This window comes from Esox lucius, chromosome 13, assembly GCF_011004845.1.
Source record: "Esox lucius isolate fEsoLuc1 chromosome 13, fEsoLuc1.pri, whole genome shotgun sequence".
Classification (NCBI taxonomy): Eukaryota; Metazoa; Chordata; class Actinopteri; order Esociformes; family Esocidae; genus Esox; species Esox lucius.
Window position 1 is genome coordinate 12,340,948 of NC_047581.1, and position 24,183 is coordinate 12,365,130.

Genomic DNA, 24,183 nt, shown 5'->3' on the forward strand with positions numbered 1-24,183 from the left:
TTCAAAAATATGTAGTGTTGGTGGTGAGGATAAACCCCTTAAATGATGTAAATCATGAGACCAGCCTCAGTGGGTAGATAACGGAGGATGATTGCATCTGCACAGCCACTCTCTGTCTTTTTTATCTTGTACTTAATACTGGTCACTGTTGTTCAATAGAGCCGTAGGACAGCCTGAGCAGCTGGGAAGCCTCAGGGCAATATATCTGGTCTGGAGTCAGTCATCAGGGCTCCCTCTCAGGGTGTGCAAAGATTAAGGGTAACATGGATGAACAGTAGCCCTGTTTGGAACCTGTTCCCAGGGTTGCTATCATAATGGGAAGACCGAGATAGCATGAGCTATCCTCATCTTACTGTATTTCATGGTTAGAGTTACAGGACCGAGGCTTCAGAGCAACTGTATTGCCTGCTCTGTTCTATAGGTGATTATGAAGTCTAGGACGATGGCATTCCATAGCATGATGCCCTTTCACATTTCAATAGGGTCCCTTTAGAATGAATCCATCTTGTATGATGTATAGGGAGATAACCTATTGAGGGATTACAGTTTTTTACTCCATCAGTTGGCCAGCGCCCATCCTAATATCTACAACAGGGTCAAAAAATGTCCTAGGGCTAAATGTTTGTCTTCAACAAGATCAATTTAAAGAAATTAACTCTGTTTATATATTTGCGTGGCCAGTCTAGCTGTATTCAGTGATTATTAAAAAGACGGACACAAAATAACATTTGAATGTACAATAAGTTCCGTATTTATTTGACTTAAAACACCAATAAGCCGGTTCTGACCGTCTCAGGGGCGAGGTCCAGATAAACTACAATGCAGTATCAAAATATGTCTAAGCAGTTTAGAAAATGCTTCTAAGGCATTTTTGCAAAGTGTGAACAATTTCAAGGCAACAAGTCAATCTCTGGAGACCTTGATGTTTAAGAATCTTAAGGTCTATGTCACTGCAGCCAACCTCCCTGGACATGACCACAAGAGCAAACCTGAGGGAAGATTGCAGTGAAGGATTGCTAAAATGACTGAGAAAGCACCTCGATCAACTGCCACAGACAGTTGTGCTTATAAGTTTGCATACCCTGGCAGAAATTGTGAAATATTGGCATTGATTTGGAAATATGACTGATCATATCCTCTTATTCAAGGATAGTGATCATATGAAGCCATTTATCGTCACATAGTTGTTTGGCTCCTTTTTAAATCATAATGATAACAGAAATCACCCAAATGGCCCTGGTCAAAAGTTTACATACCCTTGAATGTTTGGCCTTGTTACATACACCCAAGGTGACACACAGGTGAAAATGGCAATTAAAGGTGAATGTGGCTTTTTCAATTGCAATTAGTGTCTGTGTATAAATATAGTCAATGAGTTTGTTAGCTCTCATGTGGATACACTGAGCAGGCTAGATACTGAGCCATGGGAGCAGAAAACTGTCAAAACTGTCAAAAGACTGGTGTAACAAGGTAATGGAACTTTATGAAGATGGAAAAGGATATAAAAAGATATCCAAAGCCTTGCAAATGCCAGTCAGTACTATTCAGTCACTTATTAAGAAGTGGAAAATTCGGGGATCTCTTAATACCCAGCCAAATTCAGGTAGATCAAGAAAGATTTCAGCCAAAACTGCCAGTAGAATTGTTTGGGATACAAAGAAAAATCCACAGGTAAGGAGCAATATGACAAATTGCCAGAAAGAAGCCTTTACTGTGCCAATGCCACAAAAAAAGCCCTGTTACAATATGCCAGACTACACCAACATGCCTCACAGCTTAACTGTAATTTGGAGTGACGAGACAAAAATAGAGCTTTAAGATCACAACCATAAGCGCTATGTTTGGAGAGGGGTCAAGAAGGCCTATAGTGAACAGAATAACATCCCCACTGTGACCCTAAGCACATGGCCAAGTTGACCCTCCAGTGGTTGCATCAGAAAAATGTGAAGGTTCTGGAATGGCCATTACAGTCTCTTGACCTTAATATCATTGAACTCTGGGGAGATCTCAAATCTGCAGTTCACGCAAGATGACCAAAGACTTTGCATGCCCTGGAGGCATTTTGACAAGACAAATGGATAGCATACCACCTGCAAGAATTTGGGGCCTCATAGACAACAATTACAAAAGACTGCACGCTGTCATTGATGCTAAAGGGGGCAATACACAGTATTAAGGACTAAGGGTATGGAGACTTTTATTTTTTTCTTTGTTGCCATGTTTTGTTTTATGATTGTGCCATTCTATGACCTACAGTTGAATGTGAATCCCATAAGAAATAAAATACGTGTTTTGCCTGCTCAAAAATATTACATATATTACCAATTCTCCATGGGTATGCCCACTTTTGAGCACAACTGTAGATTCAAGCTGACCTTCTGACAAAAGGTACGACAGATCCATACAACCATCCATTGCCAACATAATGAATGCATTGTTTGGTTGGAGACCCAGGAGAGCCCTACAGCTGACACAGACATAAGAAAGCCTGACTACCAGTTTCCAAAACACTGAGGTGGGGGACTCGAGTCACATGACTTGACTCGAGTCTGACTCGAGTCACAATTTTCAGGACTTGTGACTTGCTTGATTAAAGTATGAAAATGACTTGACTTGACTTTGACTTGAGAACAAGTTACTTGAGACTTGACTTGAAGTGGAAGACTCGACAATGACTTGACCTTATAATAAACAAACAGCAATATAATTATTTTATATGTTGTGACACCACTAATCAGCGTATGTGCCATTAACGCTGCACAATTCAAACCCTAAGCAAGTCAAGTCGAGTCAAGTCACAGTACTAAAAAGACAGTAAAGTTAGTCGAGCTCCACAAATAGTATCGTTTGGATACAAGGACTTTGAACTGGACCGTGTGAATAAAAAAATATTTGCCAGATGCAAAATATGCAACACCAGAGTATCTGACACGACAACAACAACGTCAAATTTCATTCGTCATTTTAAGAACCACAAGGAAAGGTAAGAAAGTAATCTCTTTATATTCAGTTTCACTACTAAGATCTATAACGATTAAGTTACTAATGTAATGAATTAATCTTTTGTTTGTCATATGAAATGTTATGTTTATGGGCATCTTAAAATGAGCGGGCATGTATGTTATTACACGTAGTCTATAATGTCTGTATTAAATGTGCGCATTTTCAAGTGTTTGTGGACTGCGTGTGGAAACTAAGAGACGGAACGAACTATTTTCTTTAGAGGAAGCAATACAATCGTTTTTAAATCAATAAATTCCTTTTGAAATCAATATTTTGTGTCAAATTATTGATTTATTTGGTAGATAGCCATGCGGGATACGGTATAGCGAGTCGGTTGTTATAGCGAATACAACCCTTTCAGGCTGATTCCCTCCGCTTCGTCCCCCAAAAAAATTGTACCGCGGAGGAGAAACATTTAATTTTGAAATCGAGCTTCGCACCGAGCGCACGTCAGAAACAGAGGACAGTGTGTGTGTGTGTGTTCATCTCTTTAGTACTGTGACTTGACTTGACTTGAAACTTATAAGGACTCGACTTGACTTGCTTAGGGTGAACCCTTAACTTGACTTGCTTGATTTTTCTGAACTGTGACTTGAGACTTGACTCCAGACTTGATGGTTAAGACTTGAGACTTGCTTGGACTGTGTGACTTGTCCCCATCTCTGCCAAAACACACCTGACAATGGGTTAGGGTAACACTAACCACAATTCAGCTGAGACCAAATTAGGGTTTTACCAAAAAGCTCTTATCTCTGTTGATCGAAAATAAAATAAATGACTGCAAAGAAAACAAGATTTCCCCCCCAGTCAAACACAGAGGAGGCTCAGTGTGTTTGGGGTTTCTTTCCTTGTCTTGAATGAGTGCAAAATGAAATGAGGCATTTTAGAGCACAATGTTGAATCCAGACACGTTTGAAAAAGCACCCAGAAAGGGTTCAAGAAATAAATCTGGACTGTTCTGAAGAATTAGTCCACGACTAAATTCTGTTGAAATCCTGTGGAGAGCAGCAGTGGGGGGAAGACATCCTTCACATCTGTGAGAGCTGGAACAGTTAGCACAGGAAAAGTACACCAAACTCCCAGTACAGAGAAGCAGGAAACATAGCTACAGGAAACACTTGATTGCAGATTCCATTTTGGCCAAGGGTTGTGCTACCAAAATAGTGAATCTAGGTTTTCAATAGTTTTGTCAATGTTTCGTTTCTGATTTAAAGGGATGCATTAAGTTCTAATTTTATGACAAAATAAAAATAATTAAATGCATTTCATTTGAAAACGTATTATTTCATATTTACAACATCTTATAATACACACTTTTCTCTCCTTTCATCTCTCCTCCCAGTTTTGTCACTTCCAATTCATGATTAAGGCCATATTAAGAGGCACTGGAAAACAAATAGGAATAGCCTATAACCAACTGAACACCTGTTGGGGGATCAATCAATGTTAGTTACATAGCTGGCCAAAAACAGAATTAGCATTTTACCTTATGGGTTGTGTAGGCTACAGTGCCTTTGGAAATGGGTTTCTAAACCATTGCTTTTTACTTCAACATGATTGAGCTACATCTCTACATTACACGCTAAAGGTCTGTCAGATATTCAGTCATTCTAATTAATCCAATAACCCTCGATCTTCCAGAATCTGACTTTTCTTCTGAACATAACCCAAAATCTAATGATGCTTAAACCTGTTCTGTTATTTTGTTTTATTCATGTTTTTAATTGTTTCAAAACATTGTTAAAAAGTAAATGGCAATTACTCTAAAAGAATATTGACATTGTTGTATATAAAAATGAAGATATCCGTAGCTTTTCGCGAATAACTAAATCTGTATTAGTCTGATGATTTGCTCCACAACCAACATTGTCAAAATGTTGCAGAAACCCCCGGCACGCGAACACACGTTTGCAATCGTGAACACCCGCATAGAAATAGGATTTACCCGAGCAAACGTAACCTGCGAATATTATGGCCACCAGTGATGGATTTTCAAAACGCAAATGAAAGAAATGAACTGTGATTATAAACCTGCACTCTTAGCTTAAAGTAAATGATGTCAGCAGCCAATGATAACCAATGAACACCATTTTCAGAGATACAAAGCAGGCAGAATCACATTGCCTACCTGTATGGACCGAGTAGATGTGGCCACGTCAAATGCAAATAATCATCCTTTGGCAGAGTACTTCCCTACACACCTTTTCTCCTCAAATGTAGTGTTGAATTCCATATAATGTTTTATCTTGAAGGCAGCGCCATGTTACAGCTATCTAACAAATGGTTGCCTAATCTATTAAACAATTCCTGTAAATGTTCTTTGGTGCAACTCATCCTGGCTTTGTTGTTCGGTGCATTTGACAAATATACCTTGAAACTTGAAACACTAGGTTGGCCTATTGCCTATCATTGTTCTGAGAATTATGCGTTGAGTAGATAACTAAATAGCATTTTATATGGTCTAATATTATAGAAGATATACTCCAGCCATCCAACCAGTCAAAACCGGAGTCATTTAAACTAGAGCTTCTTCCATCAAACTGGTTATGCGCGTCAACCTTTGCGCGCATGATGATCACACACACAACTGAGGCGCGCAATTAATATTTTGGTTCAAATAACAATGTTTTTGTAACATTAAATAATAAACTCAAACATACAACGGGCATCACAGCAAGAAAGCATTTCGCCTTTGCTATGCTAGACCCCAACCTGTGAATGACGACACATTTAAATGGCTGAAGGATGGTAAAGCATTGACTTTCCCTGTTGGTGTTGTCCTAGTTATGTGACATCCATTATAGGGGGATATGGTCAGTAAGGTAAATGTCCTCTGCAGTATGTAGTAGTGAAGTTAGAAGAGTACCCATTCGATCGACAGGGCCTCTTCAAGAGCATGTGAGTGGAGTTGAGCGGGAGTGGGTGGATTTTGGACAGAGCGCAGAGCGGCATTTTTAAAAGGACCGACCGAGCGCCCTATTTCCCGCTCCAATTTCGCTCCGCTCAAACGCGAGTCTAAGCATGCTCAGTCGGGTCTTACCCAGAATCCATCTGTCTTGCAAAGTCATCAACACACATTACAACAGACAGTAGACATAATGGAGTTCAAAAAGTACTTTAAAAAAGGAAATGACAAGTCATACAGGTGTAGTATTAAAATAAAACGAACTAACAATGATAATGTGGTACAAGAAAACGAATGTGGAGACATCGTTTTTGTAAGTAAAGATTCATTTTGGAATCTGAAAAGACACGTCTCTCGAAAACAAGAAAGTGTGCTACGTGAACATGCTGGGAAGACAGCAAAAGGTTAGCAAATTGAATACTTAACTTGTAAGAAAGTTTAAATTAAATGTATTGTAATATTCAAACACATTAGTTTTGTCATTCAAGTAGGCCTAATGGTTCGTTTTATTTAATTTGTGTCGTCCGTGAATTTGTATTTAACAGAGCAAGAGGAGGAGCAGCAGAAACGAAAGAAAACGGTTGAGGAATTCAAAAGTTTCTTCACTGTGCGCAAAGGCCCAACAATAACAAAGGAGAGAAAAAGAGAGCTGGATGTAGCATTTTTTTAAAAGGTTGTGGTCTGAGCTAAAAGTGAAATCTACATGTAGATTCTTTCCTTTTTTGGTGCGAGCGGGGGGGGGGGGGGCGATTTGAATGGAGCACGAAGCAAATGCGTTGAGCGCTGAGCAATAATGAGCGGAGTGGCCTGATGTGGCTTTGAGCGGGGGAGCGGAGGGGTGAACAGTTCCGTGAGCGATGAGCTGAGATTCTCACCGCTCCACTCCGCTCATGTGCTCTGGCCTCTTGCACCACCTTACTTCTTCCGCTCTATTTCAGCTGTATGTATAGTACCGAGTGCTCCTTGTTCCCCGACTGAGGCATCCGTGTGCTTGTGAACTCTTGGCTAGATTTGTGTGTGGTCGACAGCAGTTCAGAGTATTGCGTGCTCGTCAGGATCAGGTAAGGCTTCTTTTCCTCTTTGGTCATTTCACCTTGACCAGACACCCCTTCTTGGTCTGGTCTGTCAGTGGTGTGGCTGCAGCTCCCAGTGATTTATCCTCAATCATACCACGGGTTCCTGACAAAGGCATTCACTTCTTTCTTGGTGAGGGGATGAGGCCACTGCATGGTGGCCCATACCTTTTCTTTCTCTGGCCGGATCAACCCGCCAGCAATAGAGTATTGGAGGTGACTGTCAGTCCTGCTGTCTCTGGACAGAATAGTGCCCCCGTCTACGCTGTGTGTAACCACGTCATGGATGTATGAGTCTAGAACTGTTGAAGTCTCAACCCCACATCCATTGGAATTTTGCTACAGCACTGTAAAGCCCGGATGTCATTCTTACATACTGGAATTGTCCTTCCAGCGTGGTCCAAGGCCCTACAGTTTGTATCCTCTTGCTGAATTTAACGACATGCATCATCCCAATGCGGTAAGGTGGTCTTCGCCGGGGAAACTTCCTACTTCCACGGAAACGGCGGACCACCTGTCATCCAACATGTAGGACGCACTGATGGAGCTGTCCAGTGATCGGACCTTAAAGGCAATGTTTGCCACAACCACACTTGCTGAATTTCAGTTACAGAAGAATACCCAGGACTATCCAAATCAGCCATGGGTGTACTGATTCCGTTTAGATGAACCTGCTTATGTGAAGCAACATTTTCCACACTGGGTGATCTCATACAAATACAGATCACTTCTCAATGTGGAGGGTGATCTCCAAGATGCCATTTCGACGATCAATCCCAGAATGCAGCTGTTGTATTCCGAAAAGCAGACCCAACCATCTCGTTAAATGAGTACGTTGCTCAGACTTACTAATAATAAACATACCTGAGAACAGATCATTATTATGGTATAGTTGATAAGGGTTTTTTCATTAGTCATCTTAATATGATCCCCTGAGCGTGTCTACATTTGTGTCGCATCGTGTGAGTCCTTCTGTTGTGTGTGCATGCCTGTGCACACATAACACATGTTGTTTCAAACGTTTGTTTTTGGGGTCGCGCCTGAAAAGGTTTGTGATCCCCAGGCCTACACCGCCGGCGTTCACCACCTGATCAGGATTACATCTTCTATGATGGACCAGAGCGGGCAAGCCATTCATTTAGGGATGGTACATGCTGGGGTGTATATGCTTCCCCTGGTATAGGGCGCAGTGATCCTGATCAGCAAGGACATTAAGGGCATTCCTTGGTCCATCAAGATGGTCCCTGAGAGTCAGACTCTCCGAAAATAATGTAAAGCTTCTTTGCTATGCCATTGGTTCAAATGTTCTGTACCGGAATAGTATGAAGATAGAATACTGCCAAAATGTTTGTATTCACAGCATACAACTCACAAATATGAACTATGATTCGCAAATACACAGCATCCAGAGTTGAGTTGTATGCTGTGAATACAAACATTTTGGCAGCATTCTGTTTCCCTGGAATAGCTTCAGGGAACCAGTTGGTGTAAATAACAACAATAATGTATTTGTGGGACCTGGATGGTCTGTCTGCTCACCAATGCAAAAAACGTCAGTCAAGTTTCGTCGTTAAGGATCGAACAATGTTATCTAACGCTAACCCTAGTTTGTGCTAACGTGACCATTAATATGTTTTATTTGGTACTACTATGTTAGCTAGATAGCTATTGCTACCTCAAATATTAGCTTGTTACATGGGGGTACTCTTAGGCTTTACTTTATCAGGTGACTTTCTGCTGAAGTTGATAGGATGATGTTGACTGATAAGAGTTTAATAATAGCTATATAACCAGCACTTACCCGGCAGTGCAAGAGCATGACTGGTCCACAAGGCTGTGCTGGTCGCATTTGAGTTCATCAGGTTTCTCATTCTTTGATTGAGATCTGAATGCTTGTTTCCATTATTGTGTCCCCTTCCTTGTTTATCTGAATTTTGTCAACATATCCTTCCACTGCATATTGCAATGCCTCGATCTAAAGGATATCATGGAGATATTACTCCAAAAAGAATCACTTACACTGATCGGTAATATGCCCCCCCCGCCCCTCCATGGTTGGCTGTTTACAGTAGTTGCCACTTACAAAGAAGTGCAGCTTGACAGGCGTACAGTTGCAACAGTAACTAAGATAGGCAAGACTTTTGCGAAAGGTCAGTTATGACTCATAAATACATTGTACATAAATATTAAACAACTGTCATAAGGCGCTACCAAAATGAATTAGTTGATGAATAAAATATGTTTTTTAATCCCTGTTGTAATAATTGTATTATATTGTTACATGAGTTTCTATGTCGTAATTTCTACATGACCTCTACATCGTCAAGGAATCATATGTGAAAAGTGGAAACTGTTTTAAAAATGTTAACTTGTATATTAGCTGCACCCATGTGGTTGAAAATGTTTTCAAAATCTGTGTATAAGCCGCAGTTTATAAATGGGAAATGTACATTCTAGAGGGCAATTGAATTTGAGAAGTTATATTTCTTTAAATCTCAGACAGTAGGCTCAAGGAAGCCAATTTCTCTTCCATAGCGTTCTGTTTATTCTCACATGATAAACGGTGGGCCTGAGTGGGAAAAGTTTAACCACTGTGTTAGCTACTGTTTCAAACACATGCTGTGCGGGAATTTAGCTCAAGCTCCACAACGGGATTAAAATCTCTAGTCAAACCGCAAAGGCCTACCCACTGTAGTGTCCAAACTATCCCTACAGCCTGCAATGTTTCTAGAGAAAAGGCAAGTTGTTCACCCAAACTGTCCTGCTCCTTACTGCCACTGTGAACCAGTTTGCATGATCCTAAAGACAGCCTTTGATTTTGCCTTTCATTCATGGTTAGAATTGTTTTTGTGGCCTGATTACGTTTGTTGATGTTGTGCTACCATATGACCTTTCTCATAACTAATAAGCCTCATGTTTTGTAACATCCTTGGACACATTTTCATGCTGCATTGTAGTCAACCATTGCAGGAGGCATGCTAATGTGACCAACCCAGTTTTATTTGTAACAAAAAAATTCATTCATTACACAGTTATCGAAAATATAATAATGTAAAAGAATAATTTAAACTTCCCCCTTAAGTAAAAAGCATGATACCTCACAATTAATGTCTTATCTTATTCTCACATTCTAGATTTACTGTTTGGCTAAATGAGAAATTATTTCTCTTACCTTATATTCTGTGACTGTTTGCATTTGGGAAATACAATTTGTTCTGATGAAGTAGAAGAGGGCTGCTAGCCTTGTAGCTAGCTTTACGTAACATTCGTGTTATTCTTCTTATGTAGTCTTTTTTATATCCCAAAAGAACACCTTTACTTATAAATGGACCATCTGCCCTGCACTTTATTCTTGTTTGCTTTATCAAGGTTATTCATAAGTGTAAAAACATACACTTTGATTACCCACCCATTCCACATTAATTGGCCAATGCGTAGAGTTTTGCATGTAGATGTAGAGTTATTGTAGCTGTTGTTAGCATGTTGTTATGTACCCTTCGGCAGAATGTTCTGTATGCCCTATAAGCACATTCTGCCACAGTGAAGCTTGTCTGACTGCAGCAGATTTTAACCAGAAAGAAAGTCCCTTCCGGCTATTCCTGTGTACTGAGGGAACCTCTTCATTAATTGGGCATAAACAAATGATAAACATCTCCCTCTTCTCTCTCTCTATTACTCTCTCCCCTGCCAGAACCTCAGTTCCCAAATTTGATTAGAAAACGGGTAAAACCAACAAGAAAGAAAGCAGTAAAAGAATGCCAGGAAGAAAGGCTAATAAACAAAGAACGTCCTGTACTACTGAGGAAAGGAATTCCAACTTTTAATACTAGAGGTTCCCAGCGACCATGCACGGCCCCATCCGGTCCATGGGTTGTGGTTCAGGCCCGGATCAGGATGGCGTCATCCAGCGGTCCAGCCAGGCTGCCGTCTTATATAATGTAGCCTTGATAATCATCCATGTTTATGTTCTGTCTATTCCTGGCCTCAGTTATTAGGGCCTGAAAAACACTGATATGGCCACCTCACAGCCATTAGTGCACCACGTCCCCTTTAGATTAATCTCGTCACCAGACAGTTTACCGTTACCTAGAACATGGCACTTAAAATGCCAGGGTCACTCATACCCAAAATGTATGCATTTGTGACTGTAAGACACTATGGATGAAAACATCTGCTAAAGGCATGAGCGAGAATGCCCAGGTAGTTGTGTGTGTTTGTACGTGTGTGTTTGTGTGATTGCTTTTTCAGGTGAGCATGCCATATCTAAATCTGCCAGACCTGGTCCAGGTCTGGCAGATGCTACATTTCTGGGCCAAGACTGAAAATTAGCATGAAAATAGCTTGTTTTACCACTCTTTCTGCATTGATTCAGATAAGAAATGCTGCCTCTCACATCACACATGTTCTGGGGATTTCTGTACTGACTGTCTCTTTCTCTACAGCATGCCCACATAAGCCCAGTGAAACCCACTGACAAGATCATTTTCACAGAAGGATAAATCTTCACTCCTCAGAAATAAAAGAATAGTTTTGATTAATTACCCTTGAGGGAATGTGTGTTCACACGCTATCTGGTATGTGCATGATTGACTGACTTAAGTTAATGAGAATAAGATCATGAGACATGAGTGAAAATGTCAATGTGAGCTATTAATGTTTTAGCTCTAAGGTAAATTGTCCCCAATACTAATGTAAAAATGAACACAGCCTGAAAGAAATTAGCCAAAAAGCCACCCCAGCCGGTTAGATTTAACATTTAATTATTTGTTGCAGGATGCAATTGGAATAGAAATGCTTATAAGTATCTGCCATCAAATACATACAGCGCTTATCACATTAGGTACCCTAACCAACCTGAGGTACAGAACATTAATTTGAAGAGCTAAGACAGCTTTTAACATTTGGAAACCAGTAATTGTGTACCTCTTATTATAGTTAAACGTGCAGACAAACTTTTTGTGGTTCTTATCTGGAAGTGCCAACAAAGCAAGCATAATTTTTAAGAATGTGTAATAAACAAGTTGTTCAGTTACATATTATTTAAAAACAGAAACCAGAGGAAAACATTTTGAATTTTAACATTTTGAATACATATTCATAAAATCATATATATTTCATATATTCCTCAGAATTATTTAACAGAATGCAATGGGCAGTTGTGAAGGTTGCAGTTCCAATCTAAATAGGCTTACATTACAACTCCCCACCCAACCCTAAACCCTAAACTGCCCCCTCCTCCCAAATACTGCTCCAAATTTGGCACTGTGGTCTGGGTCTCTGTGAAACAGCAGGTCCCCTGAGATCACCGCTGTAGCTTTTGACTCTGGTCCGATACTGACAGCACCACCATTTTCCCACAGGAAACAAAAACATACCCTTTGACATTTTTAGAACATCAAAGCCTAAGGAAACCTACATGGGATCTTGAATTGTACCGTGAGCTGATTGTTGTGCAGTAAGGGAAGTTAGGCTTTAACAGTAGAACTGTCACACAAGGCTTCATAGTACAACCCATGCTAATACAGTAGCTACAGCAACTCCAAGAGACTTGTGACACGCTGGTAATGTCTTGGACAAGTGCAAAATGTTACTTCTCTGCATAGCAGATTACAATGTGGCAGGACCACTGATTAAAACAGTTCAGTTCAAATACAAAGTACATTGTGTACTGTACCCTCCCATTAAAAAGCATTCATGTGAGCTCAATATGAAACAAATGCTCAAGTTTATAATCATGTGAGTGAATAGAATGCTCACTTCATGCTGTCATTCTAGAACAGTCCTGTGAGCCAATATTCTCAAATCAGATACAGATAGACATCATAGATCACATGCACATTATGCAGTTTACCAATTGTTGGGAGAGTACAGAGACTTGTATTGCACAGACCCCCAAAAAACAGACATTACAGACAGCAGCATGTGGGGAAAAGGAGCCCTACAGGCAGAGCAGAGGAAAAACAGATACCTTTTCCCTAATGTGTAAACAGCAGAAAACCACATGGAATCTGACATTTTGAGTTCATGTTTAAACCAATAAGGCTGTGTACAAACTGGCAGCCCAATTCTGAACCTTTTTCTCTTATTGAGATTATCACCAATAAAACTGGCTCTGAGAAAGATTAGATCATCAACATGGGATTGGTAAAAAAAAAACTAAAAAAAACTGATTGCCTGTGTAAACGTCGCCAGTGAATATCCAGATTTGTAGAACAATAAAAGACAGTCATAAATGAAACTGGACATTTGAAAATAAAATATTGGATATGAAGGGAAAAAAATGGCTGTGTAAACATAGCCATAAAGATCCATTAAAAATGAAATATGTTCTCTTGAACTACAAGTGTTGTTTCCTGAAAGATGACATATCTGAAAACTAGAGTAAGGCCTAAAGGAATACAGTATTTTTAATTTACACACCATCAACAGTGTGTAATGATATCAAAGAAATAGTGTAGGCTATAGTTGGAAAAACTGCTTTCAGTACCATAACCCTAAAATGAGTATTGATCATCTCACCCAACTCAGTGGCTGAAGTATCATCATGCATACAAACTTTCAGAACAATATTATATATAAAAATATCTGTAATTATCTTGGAATATCGTATCATAACACCAAAGTGAAGCACTGATATTGCAACATTTCTCCCAGAACATTCGTAACTGTTCATTCTTCTAAACAATAGCACATGGACGCCTTCATGCTGTCCTTGTGATTCTAAAATATTCCTAGAATGGAATTCAATGTTCCTGGGAAAATAATACAGAGTGCTGCAATGAACACCCATCTCCAAATTTTCCTAGCTGAATAGACAAGTAGTTTGACCCTTGCTTGCTGTACTGTGCCTGTGAGGGACTCATTAAGTGCTATAACATCGGTCATATTAGTAGACCCCTGCAAATAGAAAACAGTTGCCTTTGTTCCTTTTTTTCTGTTGATGTTTTAATGTACACTGTCGAAGTGTACACTGTGCTATCCTATTATAAATATAAGACATATTCACACATAACCTAGTTCACATAGAAACCAATAAGTCATTCACAACCCATCTTTCAGCAGAAGCCCTTGAGGCTGGAGGAGTTCCACATAGAACTCCTTTGCCTCCTTGACCTTTTGGCTTTCTAGAAAAGTACTTTGGCCCAGTGGTTCATGTGCTACTCATCTGTCTAGCGGATGAGAGAACAACTAGACTGGAAGATCATCCCTGCAAACAGAGAAGTCATTACAACATCCCTGGACCGTCAGGTTGTCCTGCTGGTTTCGGTTATGTACATGATAATGTCTCTCATTGTGTTGTACTGTACACCTGGATCAGTTGCGTGCTTAACACGATGCATTTCCAATCTTGTAAGTAAATCTCGATTACATTATCGCTTTCAGATTATAATGTGGAAGAGCCAAGTCATGCATTTGTCACAAAACCAGTGGAAAGGCAACCGCCAGCATACACAAACAATTCAAACACGGGGAATCAAATTGTCAAATAAATCCGTTTCGTCTTCTCGCAGAGAAAACAAAAGTAAGCGGACCATGATAAACCAGTACACCTGTGGGCATAAAGTTAGCCATCTTGTCATAATTAGATAATTCATACATCAACATTCTGAAACTCTGAACGACTGAAACGCAACACTGCATAAACATTCTTGGATATCGCTTCTAACACTCAACTTCAAAAGAGAATAATCCCTTTGATAAAATCCTCATGGGCTACTGAAACAAACTCAAGTGTTGTTCTGGGAAATGTTCTTTGACTGGTAAATGACTGTGTCCTTTCTGTGTGCTTCTGTCTGTAGTGGACTACTTCAGATTGTTTAACATTGAGATATTGTCGGTATTCTATAACTGCTACAAAATGGAAATTGTCCGCTACAGTTTTGAAGAGGAAAAATATAGTACTACTTTCATGTTTCTACAGGCTTACTTTTTTGCATCATTATCATCAACCCTGAAAAAACAGACAGTGGGACGGTGGACCTTGCATCAATGTTGATAAAATGATTTGCACTGCAGTGTTTATTTAAATTTTTTTTGCATAAACAAAATATTCGCTAGGCTGAAGATTCACATGCCCACCTAAATGTGACACCAAAACTATTGCTTCTGTTTTCCTCTAATGCCCATCTTTACTACCACACATGATGGTGATCCACCCAGCGAAAAACAGGCCTGCCCCTGACTGGGAAACAGCTACTGCCTGTAAACCCCTCCTCTGCAATGAACGGAACAGATACGGGCACCTCTTTGGCTTGGTCGCAGGGGCCTCCATGTGCTGCTATTTCAGCCGGACAACCTGTGACACGCAATGTAGTCACACACTGCACTCATCGGCGGCTAAAGCCGACGCCAAAGGCCAAATCTTACTGCGGCTAACCAAACGGACAGCGTCTGCCGGAGACTGTTACACGTCACAGGCCGGGGCTGGGAGTGGGCTGGGTGGGGCAGGACCCTTCCTCCTTTCAGGGCAGCACTGCAGGCCCGGACAAGGGGAGCACAGCGGCTGGAAGAGACGTCCCAGGCCCTTCCGGAACATGCTGTTAGAGAGGCTGTAGATGAGGCAGTTGCAGAAGCTGTTGCTGATGGCCAGCCATGTGGTGAGGAAGGAGGCCACCATGTGGCGATAGAGGCCGGCGCTCTCCAGCAGGAAGTAGAGGATGTAGGGCATCCAGAGGACGTAGAAGACGCTGGTGATGCGAAACAGCACCATGGCGTAGTGCTTATCCGGGCAGCCCTCGCCGCGCTCACCCCTGTCGCACTCCTGGGGGCCGAAGCGCGCGTGGCGCCGGTTGATCTCGCGGGTGTGCTGGCGGCAGATGCGGAAAATGCTGCCGTAGGTGAAGCACACGGTGAGGGCAGCGGGCGCGTACAGGAGAGCCACGATGAACGAGCTGAAGCCCGGGCCGGTCTGCCACGAGGCGGCGCACCAGCGGAATATGTCTCCGTGGTAGCCGGGCTTCCCCCAGCCGAAGAAGGAGGGCAGGAAGATGAGGGCGGAGTAGAGCCATATGAGGCCGATGCAGATACGCAGGCGGCACGGCGTCACCAGTGTGGCGTAGGAGAGCGGCCGCGTTATGGCGATGTAGCGGTCGACGCTGATGCACGCCAGGGACGCCATGGACACACTCTTCAGCACGGACACCAGGTAGCCGAATCCCTTGCAGGTGAGCTCCTCATCCAGACCCCTGAGGTAGTGGAGCAGGGACAGGGAGGGCACCAGGCAGCTCACCCCGACCAGCAGGTCTGCGTAGGCCATGGTCTGGATGAAGTGGCTGGTGGTGTGCTGCTGGAGCAGCGGGGCACAGTGGAACACGAAGATCACCACCAGGTTGCCGCCGATGATGAGGATGGTGAGGAAGAGAATGACGGCCACCTCCAGCACGCAAGTGTTGGGAGCGTGCAAGTATTCCAGGCCTAGCAGGCAGAAAGGAGAGCTGCTCTGATTCACATCGGAGGAGGAAGTGTTCATGTTGGAGCTGCAGGAAACAGACGGGTCAGTTGGCTCAGTTCAAATCTGACTACAGTCTTTATTTCTGCTTTTGGACAGCCTTAACAGAACTCCGGTTATCTCTGTCTATAAAGAGAACGGCAGTTATCTGTGTCTTTAAACAGAACGTCAGTTACCTGTCTCTGAACAGATGGTCAGTGTATCTTTGCTCTCTCAGAACTGTTGTTATCGCTCTTTAAACAAACTGCGGGTTCATTCATTCGTGGCCCTCTCCCCCGCACTTCAGATTCCCTGTGGAGGTGAGCGGCTACTTAACGGGAGTTTCTTGCCCTCCTCTTCACTGCTGCTCCTAGCCTCCTCGTCTCTTCTTTCGCTTTTCTGGCCTCAGAGTGCAATGCAGTCTTACAGTAGCAAACAATGTCCTTTGTTGCGCCCTGAAAACAGTAGAGGATGTTGCTGTGTATGAATGTATGGGTGTGTGAGTGGGTGTGTGTGTGTGCTAGTCATGTGCCGGTACCAGCTAGCCGTTTGGTGGGCTCACCTAGCACATACCGTCTCTATGTGTACATCACACAGGGGCAGCAATGGAGTCTCCACGCTTGTAATGGGGCACCCCCTGTTCCTCTCTCCTCACGTCTGAGCTGGAGACGTGAGCCAAGTGTAGCCTGCTCACAACCACGGTCTCTGGATGTCAACTCCTGTGCACTCCCTGCACATTACCAGCAGGTGGGGTTCAAGTAGTCCCCGAGGACAAAAGTCTGGATCAATAACTCCTCTGTTTAAATACAACTGGTGGAGAGAGATTTAATCGAGAGAAAAAAAGTAATCAGTGCTAGCAGGCTAGCAGGAGAGATGCGAAGGACGAAGTATCCGATATCCAAAATCCCAGAGCATCCACAGACAGGACTAGGAGGATGGGATGATAGTTGATAATCCAGGAGTGATGGATCTCCAGGAGCTCCAGTTTCTAACATCTGGTGAGGCATGAGCCAGCCATTGTTCAGAGTGGATGAATAGGGAGTAACTGTGAGTCCTTCACTGCTCCACTCTGCCGTGGCACTGATGCAGCAATGGTACTGCCCTCTCCTCCCCCTTTCTGTCTCCCTCTACCTCTGTCTCTCTTTCTCTCTCTCTCTCTGTTTCCTTCGCTATGCCTGCAGCAGCAACAGCCAGAGAGGAAAAGCTCCTCCCTCCTTATGAGCTCAACCAGTTAGCAGCTCTCTCTCCACACAGGCAGTGCACTCCCACCCACGCGCCCAGGCGCACACACACACGATTCTGATGGCTCCCCCGTCACTCCATACACATGTGTGCAAATGTTCCCCTCACACAGATACAGACACGTGAATATGCACACACACGCGCGTGCACACACGCAGGCACAGAGAGAGAGACAGGATGAAACACGCATGTACACACATGGACAGGAACAGAAACAGAAACACACGTGCTAAAGAAAGATATCTATCTAATTTTATTTGCTACATGCTTTGTTAAAAACCGGTTTCCACTGCAGTGAAATGCTTGTTTACTAGAAGTTATGTGTAGATAGAAAATGATAATAAAAGGAATATACAGTTGACAGGAAATTGTGATATGAATAGCAATAATTGTCGTTATCATCTGTAATTTCAATTCAAGGAACTTGTCTATTAACCATTGGTCCAGTGTGTGTGGGTACAGTTGAGTTGGTCCAGTACGGTCAGTGTGTGTGGGTACAGTTGAGTTGGTCCAGTGAGGTCAGAGTGTGTGGGTACAGTTAATTTGGTCCAGTACGGTCAGTGTGTGTGGGTACAGTTCAGTTGGTCTAGTACAGTCAGTGTGTGTGGGTACAGGTCAGTTGGTCCAGTAGGGTCAGTTTGTGTGGGTACAGTTCAGTTGGTCCAGTGAGGTCAGTGTGTGTGGGTACAGTTCAGTTAGTCCAGTACGGTCAGTGTGTGTGGGTACAGTTAATTTAGGTGTATGTACACACTGGTAGAGGTTGCAGCAACAATGTGTCATGAGTGTACATTGCGTATGTTATTTATGAACATGTGTGTTAATGTGTATTTAAGTGAAAATCAGTCCAACAACATTGCCTCTTTAGCGCACATGAGTGTATAAATGCCATGTAGGCATCACGACGACGAAACCGCTACTAAACCACCAGTTCTACACAACCGCTTCTAAACAACCGCTTCTACACAACCGCTTCTACATAACTGCTTCTACACAAACGCTTTTACATAGCTGCTTCTACGAAGAAATGGAAAGGCGTTATGTCGGGTTGTGAGCTGGCTCCTTTGAATCTCAGAATTGGCTGAGTAAAATATATGTGTTGTGGTGGGCTAAGACTTTACGTGTAGTACAAAACAGTAGTACATCCAAAGATCTACAGTGGATATAAAAAGTCTACACACCCCTGTTAAAATGCCAGGTTCTTGTGATGTAAAAGAATGAGAGAAAGAAAAAACTTCCACTTTTAATGTGACCTATAACGTGAACATTTCAAATTGAAATCTTTGAAGGGGAAAAATAAAAACAATAAAACTCACAATAACCTGGTTGCATAAGTGTGCACACCATTAAACTAGTACTTTGTTGAAGTGCCTTTTGATTTTATAACAGCGCTCAGCCTTTTCGGGTAGGAGTCTGTTATCATGGCAAATCTTGACGTGGCAATATTTGCCCACTCTTCTTTGCAAAAGTGCTCCAAATCTGTCAAATTGCGAGGACATCTCCTGTGCACAGCACTCTTCAGATCATCCCACAGATGTTCAATTAGATTCAGGTCTGGGCTCTGGCTGAGACATTCCAAAACATTAATCTTCTTCTGGTGAAGCCATGTGGATGTGTGCTTTGGGTCGTTGTCGTGTTGAAAGGTGAACTTCCTCTTCATCTTCAGCTGTCTAATGGATGTCTGAAGGTTTTGTGCCAAAATTGCCTGGTATTTGAAACTGTTCATTATTCCCTCCACCCTATCTAAGGCCCCAGTTCCAGCTGAAGAAAAACAGCCCCAAAGCATGATGCTGCCACCACCATGCTTCACTCTGGTGTTATTTGGGTGATGTGCCGTGTTGTTTTTGCGCCAAACAAACCTTTTGGAATTATGGCCAAATGTTCAACCTTGGTTTCATCAGACCATAACACATTTTCCCACATGCTTTTGGGGGACTTGATGTTTGTTTTTGCAAACTTCAGCCGGGCTTTAATGATTTTCTTTGTAAGAAAAGGCTTCCGTCCTGCCTCCCAACCCATAGCCCATTCATATGAAGAATACGGGAGATTGAATGAGATTGGTTAATTCTGAACACAGCCACATCCCCAGTTATAAGAGGATGTGCACACTTAAGCAACCAGGTAATTGTAAGAATTTCTTTTTTCATTTTCCCCCCTCGAAGATTTCAGTTTGTTTTTCAATTGAATTGTTTACATTATAGATCACATTAAAAGTGGAAAAAGTTCTGACCTGATTTATCTTTGTTTCATTCTTTTACATCAGAAAAACTTGCCATTTTCACAGGGGTGTTTAGACTTTCTATAACCACTGTATATCAGCCTCCTGATCATACCATCCTTTCAGAATGCCTTTTTTTGCTGCCAGGGAATATGTTGAATTTTATTTCCAAATATTCACAAAGTATTGACAGTAAAAGTCCTTTAGAGCTGCTCCATCTGGCCCCTCCCAGAGCAGATGGATATATTTACCAGTATCGTCCCTTACGTTTTACAGGACACAGCATAAACGCAGGCTTGGTGTTGACAATGGAGATTATTTCCTCCTTATCTGAAGGATCCCAGAGTTCCCTTTTCAAAGGACAACAGCCAACTTCCGTTGTTGAGACGTGCTGTCAATATACAGGATCTAATGAACAATTCAACCCCGTCTGTAGTTGAAAAGCGCCTCTCAACACTAGACGAAGTCATAGGAAGGGCAGTGATGACTGTTAGTAGTCTATTGATGTGAGGCAAAATGAATGATCACATGGGGCTTGCAATGATTATTTCAATGCACAAGAGCTGGACCCTGGTAGAATGGTGAATAGGAATCTAGAGAGTGTTTGATTACGCTCATAACTCGTCATGAATATTTATGAATTTAACACTGCTGGGTGAGCCAGTCAATCTTTTCAAGCCACGTCCTACTTGGCACACCCGTGGATACACCTCTGTGGTGTTTTAATGGAGTAGCTTACAAATGTTTTTCTCCTCATTTATTAAAGATGCCTCCAACCAACCTAGGCATAGCTTATGGGCCCAGTGATTTTCACTTAAAGAACCCTTTTGTTTTATGCATTGGGATTCACAGCGCTGATTGAACCGAGATCCTTATACCCAGTGGTTCGGCACACTCGTAATGAGGCTACGTACAACCCTGAATGTCGAGTTCTTGGAAATAATTAATAGATAAAACAACAGGTAGACAATCATTTAACATCAAGTACTACAGACTAGAGAAAACATCCTCACACTGTCTGCCTGATATGAAGGCAGCCAAATACAATATGGGCAACAATAAGCTTCTCCAAGATCTTGGCAAAATACAGACAATAAAAATAACCCTGACTCACTTCCACTGTGGGAATATTAAAAATGTTAGTTCTTTATTAAATATTTCACTTTTTAAGGGTACACATTTACAAACATCATAGTTACCTTTAACATTGATTGTTTAAAGTAGTGACTCACTCCAACCTATCTTCTGCTTCTCCCCATAGCTTTATCTCAACATTTACCCCCTAAATCCCATTTTAATCTCACCAGCCACTCGGTGCCACAAGTTACATTTGTATAAATGGTGCTCCTCTTTTCTTCACACCCTAAAGACTATCTCCTTAGAACAATCTCTCCAAAATCACTGCGCATAGACTTAACATTCACTGTGATTGGCCTAATACTTACCAAGCACATTTCCATTTGCTAACCCACACCTGATAACACATCATTCACATAAAAAGGGAAATATTTAAAAGAAACATTCGTCCAACGTCAAAATTCGTTGTGTTCGTTCTTTAATGTAATTAAAAAGTAGGCTCAACATAAAAACTGGAACAAATCAAGCATTTCTGAAACATTGTTTTCAAACTGGGTATATCCTTAAAACATTTTTACTTTAAAGGGATAGTTTCACCTAGAATCATATTTTGGGGCGAATTCTGCTTACCCTGAGTTGTTCTTGAGGCCCACTGAGTCATTTTTCACAACAAGCCATTATTCACCTGAACAATCCCTAAGCCGTAGTTAGTGCTTGGGGAATTACAACAAACTTTCAGTGTTATTCCTGGTCAAGAGCACAGATGTGGCAGAAGAAGGAACCCAACCAGAGTTAGAATAGTCCAGATGGGATGATAAGTGTGTCATTAAGGGTCATACTCTATGAACCAGCAGGGGTCAGCCTCTTCTTTCTTGTTTGCAGGTAACGACTGGGTTCAGGGTGAAGAGGAATTGAATTAGGCAGTCTTTTCCAGGGAGGAAGAACAGTGTTGTGGGCCAAGTTCTAAAACAAGATGTTTGCCAACCATGCAGAGATGCAGGTTGGCACCTGAATGCCATAAGGGGGTAAAAGGTCATTGAGTGTCATCAGCATAGCAATGATATGAGAGGTAATTTAAATATGCTGTTACAGAGCCAAGTGGCTTGGTTTATAGAGGACAAGGCATAGAACTGACCCCAGGAGGACACCTGTAGTGAGAGTGTGTAGTGCAGACACAGCTCCTTTCCACATCACCTGGTTGGAGCCACCTGCAAGTCAGGATGTAGTGTGCAGAACACGAGATGCCCAGCCCAGCCTGCAGTGTGGAGTTTGTGCAAAGGAACAGATCAGGCATTGAGAGGTGGTTTGTTTTTGTTCACCATATGTTGCATGTTTGGGTATGGTGGTGACAGGAGGGTTAGTCAGTGATAGTGTTTACCTCTGGGTTACGGGTCAGTTCCTGCACATCTGCTTCCTTTATGGGCCCAACATCGGGCTGGACCCCCCGAACAAGTGCTAAACTGTTCCGTAGCCTGTACCCCACGGAGCTGGTAAACGTCATCCCACACCTCTGGCCCCAATGTTAACACAGAAACCATAAAACCCATAGTAAACAGTAAAGGCTGTTCTCTGGCTGAGTTGAGGGTGGGGTGCGGATGTGACTCATTTTCTGTTGTTTCTTCAGTTATTATCAGTTTCACAGAAAGGTCCAGCTGCATGGGTAGGTGAGAGATACAACTTTATTGACAGAGGTGAAAGTGTCAATAGGAGAGCCATTATTTATATAATTAAAACGAAACAAAAAATATATGTTTTGAGTAAATTAAATTACTGGGGAGGTACTGTTCTATCAAAAGGTCATTAATAAAATATCTGACACTTTAATTAATCCTTATGTGCTGGCATTTGCATTTTGACACTTGATGCGTGACTGATGGAAGCTTTTGTTAAAGTGCCAATTCAGTAATGTCCAGACAAAGGGAGTTATCAACCTTGTGCGTCTAATGCAACTCCCAATCCCTTATACGTGTCCCAATACTTGGAGCACAGTACTGTTTATTGGTGATTCATACATCTTCATACCTATAGTCCATAATTTTGTAATTACAGGGGAAGAGATAAGAATAATTATTCATTGGGAAGGTGGGGATGATTAGAGAGCAATGACTATATGACAGCCAGGCACTAGGGTTGTACACCCCTTTGTTACAATGGTCCTGTTTAAGAGCAGTCCAAATTGTACCATGTTTAACTTTGTAGAGATCAAGTGTTCAGCTATAGTCCGCAAGCAGGGAGACAGTGAGGACGATCTGGGAGATGCTTGTGTCATAGAAAAACTAAACATATATACTTGAAAATATATACTTTATTATAGAAGGCTGAGTGTGTTTTAGGCAACTATGCCCATTTGTTGTCTGACTTGGTTGTTTGACCCACTGATATAGGCTTTGGCCTTACTTACAGGTATTTCATGACTTGTGCATCGGTGGGGAGGGAAGGGTGATTAGCCCTTAAGCCCAGGAAGTACCAAACCAAATGCTAGGCAGTAAGCATGGGGAAATACTGTCTTAACCCATGGGGCTGGCAAGATACCCATTCAGCATGATGTTTCAGTTCAGAACCAGACATAATCTGTGTCCGTGAAACCGGTCCTTGAGGTTTAGGAATTAGCTGGCTGGCCTGTGGGAGAGTGAATGTGCATTTAAAAATAAAATATTGCAGTTTTGAAACTGCTGTAAGAGTGTAGTTACTAATTTCAACCATGGTATTTTACATGCTGAAGAAATTGGTTGCAATTGGCAACATTCTGCAATCATACTATAATTGAACATTGTTTTTTGTAGGGCATTTCCCGTGGAATGTGGGAAAAATCTCCCTGCTATAAACCAATCACCGTCCAGGATTGAAGCAACCTATTTTATGATTAATGATGTTGCTGTTATCTGACAGATTTCACCTTGACTGGCCAGAGAGGTACAGACCAATTCCAAGAAAATACACTTCTTTGGCTTATAAGATTCAAGATAATGTTTCATCCATGCCCTGTTGTATGAGAAAAGCAGTCTATTAAAAGGTATTTTAACATCAGCAGAGAAAAAAAGGACGTCTGAGAGCTTCCACTGGGTAAATAATGACAGGAAACAGTTGATGTTCTGTGCTGTCTGTGCTAAAATGAAACATTTAGAATAATGTCTAGACAAGATTTCTATTCCAAAGGGCTCCATAAATGTCCCAATGGGGAAAACAATGACCACAGTCTGGAGTGCTAAGCATTTTTGCCAAATGAACTAGGGAAATGAAT

At 41.9% G+C, this 24,183-nt stretch overlaps 1 protein-coding gene and 2 long non-coding RNA genes across 3 annotated transcripts; 1 reads left to right on the plus strand and 2 right to left on the minus strand.

Moving 5' to 3' along the window:
* Positions 1–6,109: 6,109 nt before the first annotated feature.
* Positions 6,110–9,230, plus strand: LOC117595440. The gene is made up of 2 exons (XR_004576727.1): positions 6,110–6,312; positions 6,454–9,230. It is a non-coding gene; the product is annotated as an uncharacterized LOC117595440 (long non-coding RNA).
* A 2,856-nt stretch (positions 9,231–12,086) lies between these two features.
* On the minus strand, positions 12,087–17,475 carry LOC105014224 (probable G-protein coupled receptor 21). Its single transcript, XM_020052282.3, has 2 exons — positions 16,971–17,475; positions 12,087–16,863 (listed from the first exon to the last, which is right to left on the minus strand). The coding sequence occupies exon 2, from the start codon at positions 16,448–16,450 to the stop codon at positions 15,386–15,388; it is 1,065 nt and encodes a 354-aa protein (XP_019907841.3). The 5' UTR covers positions 16,451–16,863; positions 16,971–17,475; the 3' UTR covers positions 12,087–15,385.
* A 3,600-nt stretch (positions 17,476–21,075) lies between these two features.
* Positions 21,076–22,432, minus strand: LOC105014119. The gene is made up of 3 exons (XR_828286.3): positions 22,321–22,432; positions 22,078–22,197; positions 21,076–21,950 (listed from the first exon to the last, which is right to left on the minus strand). It is a non-coding gene; the product is annotated as an uncharacterized LOC105014119 (long non-coding RNA).
* Positions 22,433–24,183: the final 1,751 nt, after the last annotated feature.